Below are 15,336 nucleotides of genomic sequence, written 5' to 3' on the forward strand. Positions count from 1 at the left end.
TTTCTTTTGCCGTCATGATCATCCTTGTTTGACATGCTTTTAGCTTTTTGTGTCATACAACGTTAAAAACTTATTAGACAATGACTCTCTAAGTGCTGAACTAAACTATCTAGTGTCTGTTCAGACAAAAGACCTACTGGGCACAGATCATTAGAACAGCACACTCTCAAATGCAAATTCACAGCACACTCTCAAATGCAAATTCACATCCAATTAATCGGAATAAAACAATTATCATATGACATTAATAGTCTTAACTGGAATATCATTGAGAAAAATAGACTGACCATTAACAGCCAATGCATTAAAACTGGTTTTTCTGTCCAAAGAAATCGAAGAGATAATGTGTCCTGTGAAGGCAGTAATGGTCTCAAGCGAGAGTCCTATGTACTTACAATACTCTGTGTGAATGTGACTGTACCGATGTGGGACTGAATATAAACTGTTTTCCAACACTTTATTGAACACCAGCAGCACATCTGGTACAGAAATCTATAAAAATCACCAGCGACTAAAGAAAGCTCTATGTAAATATTGTCTGTTTGAACAGGCACAAATTCTAGCCCATACTTCAAATTATTGAGAGTTAATTATTATGAGGCCATGTAAGTCAGAAGTGGGTTACAAACTTTTCAGAGATACTGGCTACCAACCCATCAAAACACAGAAGTGTGCAATTTGTACAGAGACCACAGAGAAGAATGCATCACATTTTACATTGCAGATGACATATCATTGTTGGCACAGATGTAATATTTGTTCATTTGCTTATAATATATTTTATCTGATTAAGTAGGCAGTCACAGGTTTCTCTAATTACAGTCTAAATTACTTCCCGAGTAAGATACAATTTTACAGAAGTGTACTAGAATTTGTCCCAAGTATTATATTTGCAGACATAACTTTTTTACATGCCCATTTATGATAACTATAGAACTCAAATTATGTACTATGAATATGGACAGTTTTATATGCTAGTGCAAGTACTGGATAATCTGAACAGTACTTGAGAAACCTGACTACAAATTAACTACAGCCACTTATCGTCAATCACCAACTACACGGAATCTAATATTATAAATAGTTCACCATCAATTACCCTATCCCATGTATCAAATTTTCTGTCTGTGTATGAATGGACAGATGACACTGAAGTGTAATGCACCATACAGGGGGAGAGGGTTAGGAGTGAACAGCAACATTATTAGCACCCACACACAAGTTATGAATTATTAGTACAGTAAAAATGCATTAAAATCAACAAAATATGTATTCAAAATATTAGTAGAAACCAAGTAAGCCCCTGCCCTCTCGCCAGTAAATAAAAAGCTTTCTTGTGGAAACATACCACAAGCATTGTAAAATTGTGAGTACTGTCACCAGAGGCAAAATCCAGGGCTTATATGACAGTCTCCCACTCAGAAGTTATTCTGTGAATAGAGCAAGGTATGCCACAGCCATGCTGCTAGTTACACTGGCCTCTGACTGTTGCCTATCATTGCCACCCATTCGATGTGTACGCACAGAATAGGTCAGCATTCAAGTATTATGTAGGCTAGACATAATGATATTTTTGTCACATCTGTAGCCAGACCATACAATCATCTACACAAAATTACCATACTGAATTAAGAAACTAGAAAACTCTTTTACTTCTGAGAAAGATTTTTGTACCCAAATATGTGCTTCAAAAACCGTCATCCCAGTGTTGCTTTTCTGGCAAGATTAGACGGTTGGCCAAAAGGCCACAAAGATGGGGTTCCCATTTTGAGCGATTTGGATGCACCCCATATTTACAACTAGGTGTCTGTTTTTAGCCTTCACATCGGAAAATGTGAACACCATATTTCCAGTTCTATGCATTTTATCCAACATTTGAAGTCTCTGTGTTTCGGTCCCTCGAATTTGCTTGTGAGCTTTGATGTATGTCTCTCTTTTTACCTAGGCTTCTCTTCAAGGGCCCTTGCTGTTAATAAGGAAAAACTGGACACAGAAATGATGAAATTTGTCATCACATGCTGACATTGACTTACTTTTTATGCGATGACAATCATTTTGAACAAGCTAGTGGAGTGGTTCTGGGTAATCCTTTACCCACCATAGTTACCAATTTAGTTACGGAAGATTTTGAACACAAAAACTGAGTGTGGCAGTTTTTAAAATCTACCTGCTTTTAGAGATACATTGATGATACATTTACAGTGTGGTCACAGTCTGAACCATTTCCAGGATCGTTCTAATTGCCTTCAACCCAGTATTAAGTTCGTAATGGAGTGTAAAAAGGGATGGTCTACAGAAGGAACAATGGGCCTCTGGGATACAGTGTTTATAAAATACCAATGCTTATGGACTGGTATCTACATGCAATTAGTTGTGATCCATCATACCAATGCACAGGGCTCCTGCGAATGTCAACAAGGAAGGCTTATGTCATCTCAGACGCAGAAAGAATGACACAGCAGCTACAATACCTAAAGCTTGTGTTCAAGTAGAATGGTTACATGGACAAACAGATCTGTCATGCCTCTGAGTTTCAACCTTCACTGGGGCCAGTAGAAGATGCAGGCATACTGGTTCCTTTATTGCCATATGAAGATCAGAGCGAACCTTGGCTCGGTAAATGCTGATCAAGGATTGAGGAAGTCTGATGTTTACAAGATCTCTTGCCATCGTGGAAACACACACACTGACCTTACAATTTGCAACATTCACAATAGATGTGTAGAGCACCACTGTCACATGTTTACAAAAACCTGAGAAATGTGTGATGGCAGAGGACTGTCTAACCAAGGGACAAAGAATGATTACAATGAGACACATATAGATGCCTGTGCATCTTGCAATTGGGATCTGTGTTTTTAAAGGAATCAGTCGAAATTAAATTGGAGGACAAAACTGCAAATAGCGACAAGGGCTCCCCTTTAGGTAAAATGTGGAATCCTGTTTTAACTCACATTAAAAAACAATGGTCTTGGACTCAGCCTGCAGGATATATTGACAGAGGTGCTCAAAGGACAGTCATCATTCCTGCTAGGTTTTATCATCGGGTGCAGTACTTCCACTTCCGTTAGGTGGCAGCAGTGACAATTTCTGGCGCACCCACTGTTCGTTTTCTGCGGTGTATAAAAGGGCCACTGTTAATGGTATGAATTAATTTCATTGTGATTAGCAAATAGCATTCTCTCTCGATTATGGTAGACATATGGACCACTGAAATTTTGTGTGTAAATGATTATATGTTCTGGCTGCAGAGCCAACAAAAATATCATTAGTTAATATGATGGGAAAATCTTATGTTGTCACTAACTTATGTACTTGGATTCTCATATATCTCTGTGACTAGCAGAATGAGATCCTCCCATGCCTTTGGAAACTAGGAAGGGTATCTTAGATGTCGGGTGGCTGGCCGGTTGGGGGAAAAGGACCAAACAGTGAAGTCATTGGTCCCAGTGGATTATGGAAGGATAGGGAAGGAAGTCGGCTGTGCCCTTTCAAAGGAACCATCCTGGCATTTGCCTGAAGCAATTTAGGGAAATCACGGAAAACCTAAATCAGGATGGCCAGATGTGGGTTTGAATCATCGTCCTCCCGAATGCAATTCCAGTGTGCTAACCACTGCGCCACATCACTCGGTCTTTGATGTTCTGAACAATGTTTTCGTTGGTGCAAAAGCCACTGCTTAGACTCCAGTGGTGTTCACAAACTCAAAAATTACAATGCTTACTTAAAATCACACAGATTTCAAGTTAACAAATGCAATTTTGAAAGCTGTATTTTTTGTGCGCTACCATCTTCAAAAACAACATGGATCTAATAAAATAGAGTGTAGACATGCCCCAACTTTGTGTTAAATCTCTCTGTCCATCTGAAAATTTTAACTCAATCTGATGCTGCTTGGCTTGGAGCCCAAATGTCCATGCTGCTTATAGATGACTTGTGTAACTACTTTGTGTGTGTATAAATGTAACCTCAGCTAGGACATTAACTTTCTTTCTTTCTTTCTTTCTTTCTTTCTTAAACACCCATTTGTCTGCTCAGTGTGCTGTTTATGTTAAGGTTTGTGTCCTCCTCATGTTTCAGATAGCACTGAAGTTACTCTCTGATGCAAGAGAAATTCCACTGCTGTGCCCACTGGTGAGCATTCCACTACATGCAAAGTTCACATTATCTCAAAGTCTGGGGTTAAATATTCACACTGTTATCATACAGGCTCTTTTGAAGCCTACTGTGAATTCAGTACTAAACTAAACTTAAAGGTAACTGGAGAATGCTATAAAAGGGAAACATGCTATTTTCCTTAGTTATCATTTACATTCTGTTAATTTGAAAAAAATATTTCACTTTTTCATGGAACTACATTAACTGTATCACTCACAATGAATATCAAGGGATGGGCAAAATTTCACAAAACTTGTTATGTTGTGAATAACACAGCAACTGCAATTTTTAGCCAGCTATCCATGTGGTAATGTAACATTGGCATTGATTGTAACAGTTACTATCACATGACATCCATTTACAACTATCAAAGACAGTAATATTAGTAGAGTTTATCACAAAATGAAATAGCTTCCACCACATGCAATTGTCCATTATTATTCCAACAGGTGTCACTCTACATAAAATTTAAAACTATGAATTTCTCCATGAACTTACACATTTGGAAGCTGACACCACATGTTGTCTTAGGTAACTTTCCTAAAAGGGCAAGCAAAGTGTATGAGCAACTCAGTGTGTCACAAGACTAAAGATTAAAGTCAGTCAGTCAGTCTCTCTCTCTCTCTCTCTCTCTCTCTCTCTCTAAACCACACACACACACACACACACACACACACACACACACACACACACACCAAATTAATTTTGAGGCTAATTAGATTTTTCATTGCAAGTAGCAACTATGATTACCATCATCGAAAGATTACAGTGCCTCAGAATGTAGTGAAATTGAGATATATATCTTAATCTCACATCAAAGGAAGAGAGGTCCCCCGTGGTTGGATCAGCTTTTTGAAACCACCTATTTGGTGGTGTAGGTTAGGGTCCAAGGCATCACGCCCTAAAGCCATTCATCCTGGGCCACTGTTTATGAGAAATCAACAGAAAAAAGTTGGTAGCATACTCGACTGATATGCTAGATGATGGATTTGAATCCTGTCTATTTTTTAGATTTTCATTTTTAAATTTTTATCAAAATTACTTCCATCATTATATCCATTCAGTTAATTGGTTCAAATGTACTTTTTTTTTTATTTCTAAACCAATTTTGCTCTAATTTTGTCTTCCTCTCTTTTTTTTTTCATTTGGAATCTTTGTTAAACTAGTCTTCATTATTTTTATTTATGTATTGTAAAATTTAAGTGTTTAAAAATACTGATTCAGCAGTTAAAGAACAAAAGGCAAAATAATTTAATAGTAATTATACTGATAGTGCATCAGTCACAAAAATTAATTTTTTGTTGAGAGACATACAGTTTTTGGATGTTAACCATCAAACAAACATTTGAAAGATGAAATAGTGTTGCACCATGGACAAAATATAAATGCTATGTTTCTATATTCACATTGTTTCTTCATCAAATTTGAAGGGGAGTTCACGACATTAATGTCCTGAAATAAGATCTTTCCATTACCCAATTTCGATCCATAGCAGGAATACCTCATTATGTTACCATATGCTGGTGCAAACATAATCCAATTTACAACTGAATGGATGTTGATTACATCTTCACATTCAGCAATTTTGCATTTACCTTGAAGTAATTCAGGTGCACTCTGAAGTATTTTTATCTTATATTTCACCTGATGATAAAGTTCTTCACATGGCTGACAAAGGTGAGTACATTTTGGAGGAAACACATATTGTGCTGTCCAAAGAACCATTCCATGAATCAATAAGTAACAAAAAATCATTTTCTCTGATTTCCAGTTTCATTACAGATTGCAAATATTGTCTGCACAATTCTTTCCCTAATTTTCCCGACTTTAAGCAAATGCTTTATTATCATTGGTAATCTTAAAATTTTTATGGTCATAACAAGACACATTTAAGTTTTAACTGAAATAAGGGATTATTATAAAAGAAATCAAGCAAAATGAGGAATAGTGCAATAACATGGATGAAAATATTAAATGATTAAAACAGAAGAAATTAACTCAAAGCTAATAAATAAATATAATTAAAACCTGATGGACAGAGATTCCAAATGAAAAAAGAATGATAGGAAGACAAAATGAGAGGAAATAAAAATGTTAATACAGTGGACAAAATGGTGTGGCAAAGCAAATAAAAATGTTAATACAGTGGACAAAATGGTGCGGCAAAGCACCAGAGGGGGAAATGCATCTGAACCAATTAATTGAATAAAAATAGCAATGGAAGTCATTTTGACAAAAATTTAAAATAGAAATCTAAAAAGCATCTGACAGGATTCAAACTCATCACCTTCAGCATATCAGTTTCGTACACCAACCATCACACTATGCCATCACTTAAAACGAATGTATAATTTATAACACTCTAGACTGTTATGCCAAATTCTTTTCTATCAATTACTCATAAACAAGGGACCACCAGGGTTAATGGCTTCACAGTGATGCCTGCGACCTTACCCTTCACCACCATATAGGTGGTTTCAAAAAGTTGATCTCGCCACAGGGGACCCCTCCCTGTCAGTGACAAATTATATTAATGTAACATAATATAACAACAGATCTTCTAGAACATTGCATATGGAGAACATTAGGATATCTCCCTTCCTGCTTTCCTACGAGCTATATACTTTATAAGGATTACTGTACCTGCTGTCTTCTCCACATCAGACTCTGTAGTATCACTCATGTCTGTTGGTAAATCTGCAGATGCCAATGTGCTAGCTGATTTGTCTGGCATAATGCCATGCTGGCCAGGAGAACTTCCAGGTGTATTAATTTGATTCATTCGTGCTATTTCTGGGTCAATGTTTTCCTGCTGATCCTCTTCCATAAGAAGACTGTCAACTGGTTGCTCAATAACTCCGTAACATTCCTTGTGGAAGAAGAAGAGAATACAGTCAGCATATCTTCAAAGTAAATTTTCTATTACAAGTAACCATTACAACATAATGCATGAAACACGAAAAATATTGTTCCCTTTCGTACACACAAAACTCAATTTTTGTATTTTTAAATAAGATGTGTACACACTGTTATAAAATGGATAGAATAATTAGTCTGTCACACAAATAACTAAAGTTTTTTACTACAATTAGAGGAAGTGCACAAAGGATATAACAATGGTTTTCATAATGAAGAATTATTACCATCTCATCTTTCATAAAATGTTACTTTTTTTATTTTTCACCTAGGGTGAAGAATAAAAAGAAGAGACATTTAGTCAGAACACTTTATCTTCTCCTCCTACAAATTTTTATTTGATGGTTAGGGATCAGAAGTGCAACAGAAAAGTTAAATACCTCCAAAAAATTTAGTTCAGCAAACAAGATCAACTCAAAGGAAAATTCATTCAGATAGTTGTGGATGCTGTTACTTTGCTCAATAACAATAAATTCATTGCATGAAATCTATATGAACAAAAGATTAAGAATGAGTATCCGCAACATTAAAATCTTGAAACTGTCTAATGACACATTAAGAATTGCATTTTTTGTGCCTTGGTTTCCTGCACTTATTGGATTTCTAGCAAACTAGAGATCTGCACGAGTTGCCTCTTTCACCACATGTGCTCCTCCTGCTCCTTTCTTCTTTAGCTCCACAACAAGGCTACTGTTAAAAAATATGTGATTTGATTTTCATACTTAAGTGTGTATGAGTCATTACATGATCTGTTTTTATGCAGCAAACATGAGGTTTTTTGTATTTTTTTAAATACGAGTGTTGTAACTTGTTACTGTCCTTCAAAGTAGTCAACAGCATTGTGTAGAACCTGTTGCCAGCGATGTGGAAGGCGTAGTATACCGTTAGCAGAGCCTGTTCCGTTGATGGTGCCAATGGAGCGGTCTACAGCCAGTCGAATCTCTGGAACAGTTCTGAAGCGAATGCCACAAAGTGGTTCCTTCATCTTCAGAATCAAATCAAAGTCACAAGGACTTAAGTCATATTACTGTTCGTGTTTGGAGCATCACCTGTGACCAGCTTTGCGAAAGAAGTGGCGACAATTTCTGCACAACCCACCCATCACTTTGCATGACAACGCGTGGGCACATATAGCGCGAGTTCGATCGATGGGACTGGCGGTTGTGAATAAATAGTTGCCACTATTTAAGTTCCACCCTCGTAATAACAAAGATGAAAAGCAAGAATGTATTCCGCATAAAGTTTAGCTCTTCTGCATAAAATTTAGCTCTTATAACCAGTCAGTACATCATTTATAGCATGACTTTTGCCTGTTAATGAAAGTTATTATTCTTTTGGCATAGCCTCTCTTTTGGGATATGATAATGCTTGGACTACCATAATAAAAGAGATGAAATACAAGAAGTAATTTTTAGGGCTAGAACTGTCTACCTACTACTGTTCACATACTTAACTGACACTGCAACTTAAGCCTGGAACATTAAACATTCCACAAGCATCTATCACATCAATAATATATCACATCAGAATCATTTTTAAGATACTTTATCAAAGCTATAACACACTGATCAAGATATTTGTTCTGACATTGTCATGTGGTTGTCCTGAACAGTTTTTCACAATATCACTTTTACTGAGTAAAAGAACAAATTTGTCAGTGACAATTTCATGAATGGTTTTTTGTGAATAATTTAGTTGATTTATTCAGTTTCACAATGGGAACACAAGAATAAGAATCCTGCAAGGATTTCATTTACCCTCAGTTAAATTTAATAAGAACTCCACATTTGTGGAAATGTGAAAGTACACTATCGTTACATAACCAAATAACATTCCATTGTACTAATTTCATATAGAATGTACACAGAATTTTTCAGTATTCTTACAAGGTTCACTTACAACTGCCACACTTATTGGTTCCTGTACCCACCACAATACAGAACAGAGGAACCGAACACACAGGAGACATCAGAAATGATGTGCAAGTCTCAGCAGCATGAATGAACACATCAGAAAATACAATGTAAAAACACTCCAGGCAATGAAATTTTTACACCCCTACTATACCAAAAACCATGTTAACCTCAGTAAATGATCAATGAACTTTGTAAGAAGTGCAACACCTGTGTTCCTATTTGATGAAGAACCAATGTGTCTGCCAAAACACTTAAAACAGTGCGAACAATCTAGCATGTTGGCAGAATAAGAGCTCTTCCATATATTATGAGGATAAACCAATACACGATTTCCGTGCTGACTGTAAATTAAATTATGTATTTCTACTGTTGAAGCATGCCACAACAAAGTAATAAAGGGCATTTCACCTTCAAGAATTTTTTTCTAATAGATTTCAACACACACCACAAACAGCCACACGAGAAAGTTCACATATAATATTAATACGTAACATTTGCATTTACTTGCCCATCATTAAAGGAAGTTTCCGCATCAGTTGCAACCATATCATTTGCCAAGGCATGCAAGTTATGTCTAATGTAAGTGCATGCAGGCAAGTGCTCACACTCGGACCACCACCACCAAAGGGTATCTATTTTGAGAGATGTGCTTAACTTGGTTTACGTGAACAGTATCTTTTTAATTTTAGTTCCTCTTAGTTAAAAAAAATGTATCTTGTCCTGAGGAATTTCACGTATTATTGAAGGATAGTAATTCTATGTACATCTTAACAGAGAAAATGAGACTCCCTGGTGTATTACTAGCTCCCAACAAAAGATTTAAATATCTGAAGTCAAGAAATGAAATATTTTTTGTAAAATGAATAACAAAGGCAGCACTGGAGGTAAGACAAACATCCACAAAAGGCGGATCGCCACTTGTAATCAAATGGTGTATAAATATCAGTGTTGTTATATGGACAAATGGCATGTCACACACTGAGGTGCCGTTAATTACAGATATGCTGCATCAACTGTAGATTTCAGTCTTTCTTGGTATTTGGTAAATGTAGTGAGAAGAAGGGTACCACACATCTTGAGAAATGGCCAACATACCACACATGTACTTCTTTCCACGAACAGCTGCAGCTCTGGAGAATAGATGACACATTCCTTTAATCACATCTTGACAGTTGATGCATATCATTCGATCCAAAACTGAAACAACAGAATGCTGAATGGAATACTTCAACAAAATTTGTAGAATAAATGCCCATTGCACCTGCTGCACAAAAAAAACTTTTCCTTCCAACTAGTGTCCATTTAGTTCATACGCACTGAATCTTACTATAATAAAACGTGAGAAAGTTTCTTCATGACGACCATCCAATAACATCTAATGCAACAGGCAATCTATACGAAACAATGTTACACCTGTCTTCAGCAATACCTGCATGATGAACATCTAACAGTTTCTAATGCAAAAGGCCAATCTACAGTAAACACTATTCCATCTCCCTTCAGCAATATGAAAAGAAATTCCTGTGTGATCATTTCAATTTCCTAGTTAGGAAATACTACACAGATGTCATTTTAGCAGATACTACCTTCAAAAGCAACACTCCCAATCACATGGTGCTGTATTTAAAGTAATGGCTGAACTTGCAAGAACAAATATACTGTGAGGACACTATAGATAAAAGCGCCTAAATATGTGTGAGGGTTAGTTTCATACAAGACTGGTAGTACCTTATTATGAAGGCCCCGCTGGCCTGAAGGAACCTGAAACTGTCAATATAGAAAAAACAGGAAGAAAGATTAATGTCTATGGTCATCCTTTCATAAGATACTGGGTTACTCTTTATAAGATTTATATAACTGACAAAATTGGCTGTTAAATATCAGGGTTACACACACTATTAAAACATAGAAGTCCATGTATTGTGGCAGATGACTGCACATGGATGCGAACTTTCAGATGTGGCAATCATGTCCAACAGGTAATATTTACTTGTACTATAGACACTGCAGCAGCTGATAACAGTGGCTCTCATTCCTTCCCTGACAACTGAGAGTTTACACCTGTGATAAAGCACAGAACATAGTGTATTTGAAATTCACAATCCCCTTATGACTTTTGCTGCCACAGCATAGAATTTGTTCCTTCTTGAACACATTCCCTAGCAACTGAAATGAAGACATCTACCATGCATATTTCACCCAACAGCACCCAAAATGCTCAATAAGAATGAAAGAACTAATACACATTTTTGAGAGTGGGCTGTGTAATGTGAGAATTGAGTGTATGGCCACTGAGTTGTTGAAAGAGCATATCTCCTAAAAAATTTATAAACTGGATACTGGAATGATGAAAATGAAAATTTTTGCTGGGCTGAGAAGACTCGAACCCAGATTTCCTGTTTATTGTGAGTGGTTGCCTTACCATTTGACACGACTCATGGCCAAACTCAAACTTTCACATGTCATCAATTGTGTATCTACAATCTGTACTTGTACATCCATTATATATATTCCTATACAGGGGAGACATTTTACTTGAAAGTGCTTACCCGGTGTCGGCGGATAAATACGATACTTCAGTACTTGTGTCGTTCTGAATTATGATGCAATGTTCCTCTGGACATGCATGTATGTCTGAAGGAACCTTTCATTGTATTTCAGAACAACACAAGCACCGCAATTCGTATTAAAGAAGAACGGTCCAGATGGACCAGCTGGTAGTACTTTGTAATTGGTGCGGTGCAGATGGCCAGAGAAGGGAAATTTTTGGAGTAGGGATCACAGGATTATCCACACACAGCCAGATAAATGTAGAGTACAAGTATGAATAATGATGAATAGTGAAACTGCCAACAGAGTAACGGGTTATCTGCAGCAGACAGACAGAAAAATCATACTAAGACTCAAGAGATATGCAACAGACATTGTAGTCATACAAATACACATCTAACCCGCACCTGAAGATGGAAATTTAATCATAATAAGACATCGGAATGCAGTCATTAGTGAAGGCAGGAAACAGAAAATAATGGAGGAGTTTGGTCTTGGTGAAATCGGAAGATAAAGGTTAACCTTTCATTGGGAACACCTCAGAGGTTCAAGCCTAAAAATATGTTTTGGTTGTTTCCATCCTATTATGTCCTAGTCCAATCTCAGTCACTATCTCATGGGTTTACACAGAGCCCAACTGGAAAAAAAACTGATAAAGCACATCACAGATGTGATACCTGCTTAAAGAAAGTCCCTCTAAGGAATCACCTTCAGAGGACGTCATGTTTCCAAGTAGAGAAGAAATTAGCACATTTCATCAAAGTATAAGAGGTAGTAAACTGCTTATAGATGTTGACTCTGAAATTAATGGTATATCAGAGCACCACATAAACACTTTGACAATTCAGAGGCTTCATTTACCAGGATACAGGTTAGCTGGCTGTTTTTCAACGAGTTCCTTACAGAGTGGGGCAATGTCCATCTACGTAAAAAACAGTATTCCATTTGAGTCCATAGACGTATCACGGCATTGTACTGAACAGATACCTGAATGTTGTGCACGGGCAGTTGAATTAAATGGAACTAAACTTCTAATTTTTTATGTTTATGGGTCCCCTAGCTCTGACTTCAGAGCATTTCTGCTCAAGCTAGAGAGGGTTATTGATTCACTTTATAGGAAGTACCAGAAATTAGTTATATGTGGTGACTTCAATTTTAATTTTGTATATGATTGTGCAAGAAAAAGGATGTTTGTAGATCTCCTAAATTCATATTATCTGATGCCTAAGCAAAGAACAAGAGTGGTAGGATGTTTATAGTGCCGAAAACATGGATGACAAATATAATGCTTTCCTTAACACATTTGTCATGATCTTTGAGAGTTGCTTTCCATCAGAACCTTCTGAATGGAGTATTAACAGTAAAAATGATGACGACGACGACGACGACGACGACGACGACGACGACGACGATGATGATGATGATGATGATTGGTTTGTGGGGCACTCAACTACGCAGTCATCAGTGCCCGTACAAATTCCCAACCTTTGCTCAGTCCAAACTTGCCACTTTAATGAATGATGATGAAATGATGAGGACAACACAAACACCCAGTCATCTCAAGGCAGGTGAAAATCCCTGACCCTGCCGGGAATTGAAACTGGGACCCCATGCTCAGGAAGCAAGAACATATTATCAGTAAAAGGCAGCCTGGGTGGCTGACTAGTGGGATAAGGACATCATGTAGAACAAAGTGGGAATTATATCAAAACATTAGAAGTAGTCACTATCAAGCTACAGTTGCCCATTACAAACAGTACTGTAAGGTGCTTAAAATGTTATTAGGAAGGCAAAGAGTATGTGGTGCACAAATAGAATATCTAATTCACAGGATAAAATTAAAACCATATGGTCAGTTGTGAAGGAAGTGTTTGGTCAGCAGCACAAGGACGATGACGATATAAAGTCAGTTCGCAGTAAAAATATTTCCGTTACTGATAAATCAGATATATGTACAGTATTTAACAACCATTTTCTGAACATTGCTGGTGAATTAATTAAAAATTTAGTTTCTACAGGGAATCATATACCTCTATTGGCAAATGCCTTTCCGAGACTGATGTCTGAAGTACTCCTCTGTGATACAGACAAGAGGGAGATTGAGCCAATTATTAAATCACTGAAGACTAAGGACTCTCATGGTTATGATGGAGTGCCTAGCAGAATATTAAAGTACTGTGCTGCACACGTTAGCCCTGTATTTAGCCATATTTGTAATTTGTCCTTCAGGAATGGTCAGTATCCTAAGCGATTAGAGTACTCAGTAGTGAAGCCGCTTTATGAAAAGGGAGAAAGGGATAATGTAGGCAATTTTAGACCTATTTCTATGCCATCAGTGTTTGCTAAAGTTATTGAAAAGAATGTGTATGTAAGGATAGTTGATCATTTTATATCACATAATTTGCTATCAAATGTACAGTTTGGCTTTAGAAGTCGTTTAACAATTGAAAATGCTATGTTCTCTTTTCTCAGTGAGGTATTGGATGGGTTACACAAAAGGTTTCGAATGCTACGGATATTTTTTGATTTAACTAAGGTGTTTGATTGTGTCGATCACAAAATATTGCTCCTTGAGTTGGACCATAATGGAATATGAGGAGTAGCTCACAACTGGTTCACCTCTTACTTTAACAACAGACAGCAAAAGGTCATCAATCACAGTGTTGAGAATAGCTGTGATGCGGGGTCTCAGTGGGGTACAGTCAAATGGGGTGGGGGGGTGGGGGGTGGGGGTTGTGCCCCAGGGTCAGTGTCGGGGCCACTCCTGTTCCTTATTTATATAAATGATATGCTCTCCAGTATTACGGCTACTCTAAAATATTTCTGTTTGCTGATGCTGATGACACTAACTTGGAAGTAAAGGATGTTCTGTGCAACACTGGCTCAGTTTCAAACAGTGCAGTTCATGACACAAGTTCACAGCTTGTAGAAAATAAACTAATGCTAAATCACAGTAAGACTCAGCTTTTATAGTTTCTAACACACAATTTAACAAAACCTGACATTTTAATTTCACAGAATGGGCATATGATTAGTGAAACTGAACAGTTCAAATTTCTAGGTGTTCAGATAGACAGTAAGGTGTCGTTAAAAGCCCACATTCAGGATCTTGTTCAAAGACTTAATGCTGTCGTTTTTACTATTATAAACGGTATCTGAAATGAGTGATCATTCGACATGAAAATCAGTCTACTTTGCTTTATTTTCATTCACTTATGTCATATGATATTATATTTTGGGTTAACTCTTTCCATTTTAAAAGGATATTTTTGGCTCGGAAATGGGTGGTTCGGGCAATAAGTGGTGTAAGTTCGTGAACCTGTTGTCGACCCCTGTTCAACTAGCCTGGGCATTTTAACATTGATCTCTCAAAATATATATATATATAATGAAGGAAACATTCCACGTGGGAAAAAAATATATCTAAAAACAAAGATGATTTGACTTACCAAACGAAAGCGCTGGCACGTCGATAGACACACAAACAAACACAAACATACACACAAAATTCTAGCTTTCGCAACCAACGGTTGCCTAGTCAGGAAAGAGGGAAGGAGAGGGAAAAACGAAAGGATTTGGGTTTTAAGGGAGAGGGTAAGGAGTCATTCCAATCCCGGGAGCGGAAAGACTTACCTTAGGGGAAAAAAGGACGGGTATACACTCGCGCGCGCACACACACACACACACATATCCATCCACACATATACAGGCACAAGCAGACATATACAGAGGCAAACTCTTCACATCCTCCCATTGGCACAATAAAGAAGGTATCGGGATTCATCAGACCACGCCA

General features: G+C 37.2%; 1 protein-coding gene across 3 annotated transcripts in view; it reads right to left on the minus strand.

Moving 5' to 3' along the window:
- Positions 1–15,336, minus strand: part of LOC126184803 (protein Aster-B-like) — a 243,951-nt gene that overhangs the window by 75,477 nt on the left and 153,138 nt on the right. For 2 of the 3 annotated variants that reach the window (XM_049927391.1, XM_049927389.1), the window contains 2 exons: positions 6,802–7,027; positions 4,657–4,698 (listed from right to left, as the gene is read on the minus strand). In XM_049927391.1, the coding sequence (XP_049783348.1) occupies positions 4,657–4,698; positions 6,802–7,027 (268 nt within the window). The remainder of the gene's footprint in view (positions 1–4,656; positions 4,699–6,801; positions 7,028–15,336) is intronic. The other variant, XM_049927390.1, reaches the window with a different exon arrangement.

This window comes from Schistocerca cancellata, chromosome 4 (assembly GCF_023864275.1).
Source record: "Schistocerca cancellata isolate TAMUIC-IGC-003103 chromosome 4, iqSchCanc2.1, whole genome shotgun sequence".
Classification (NCBI taxonomy): domain Eukaryota; kingdom Metazoa; phylum Arthropoda; class Insecta; order Orthoptera; family Acrididae; genus Schistocerca; species Schistocerca cancellata.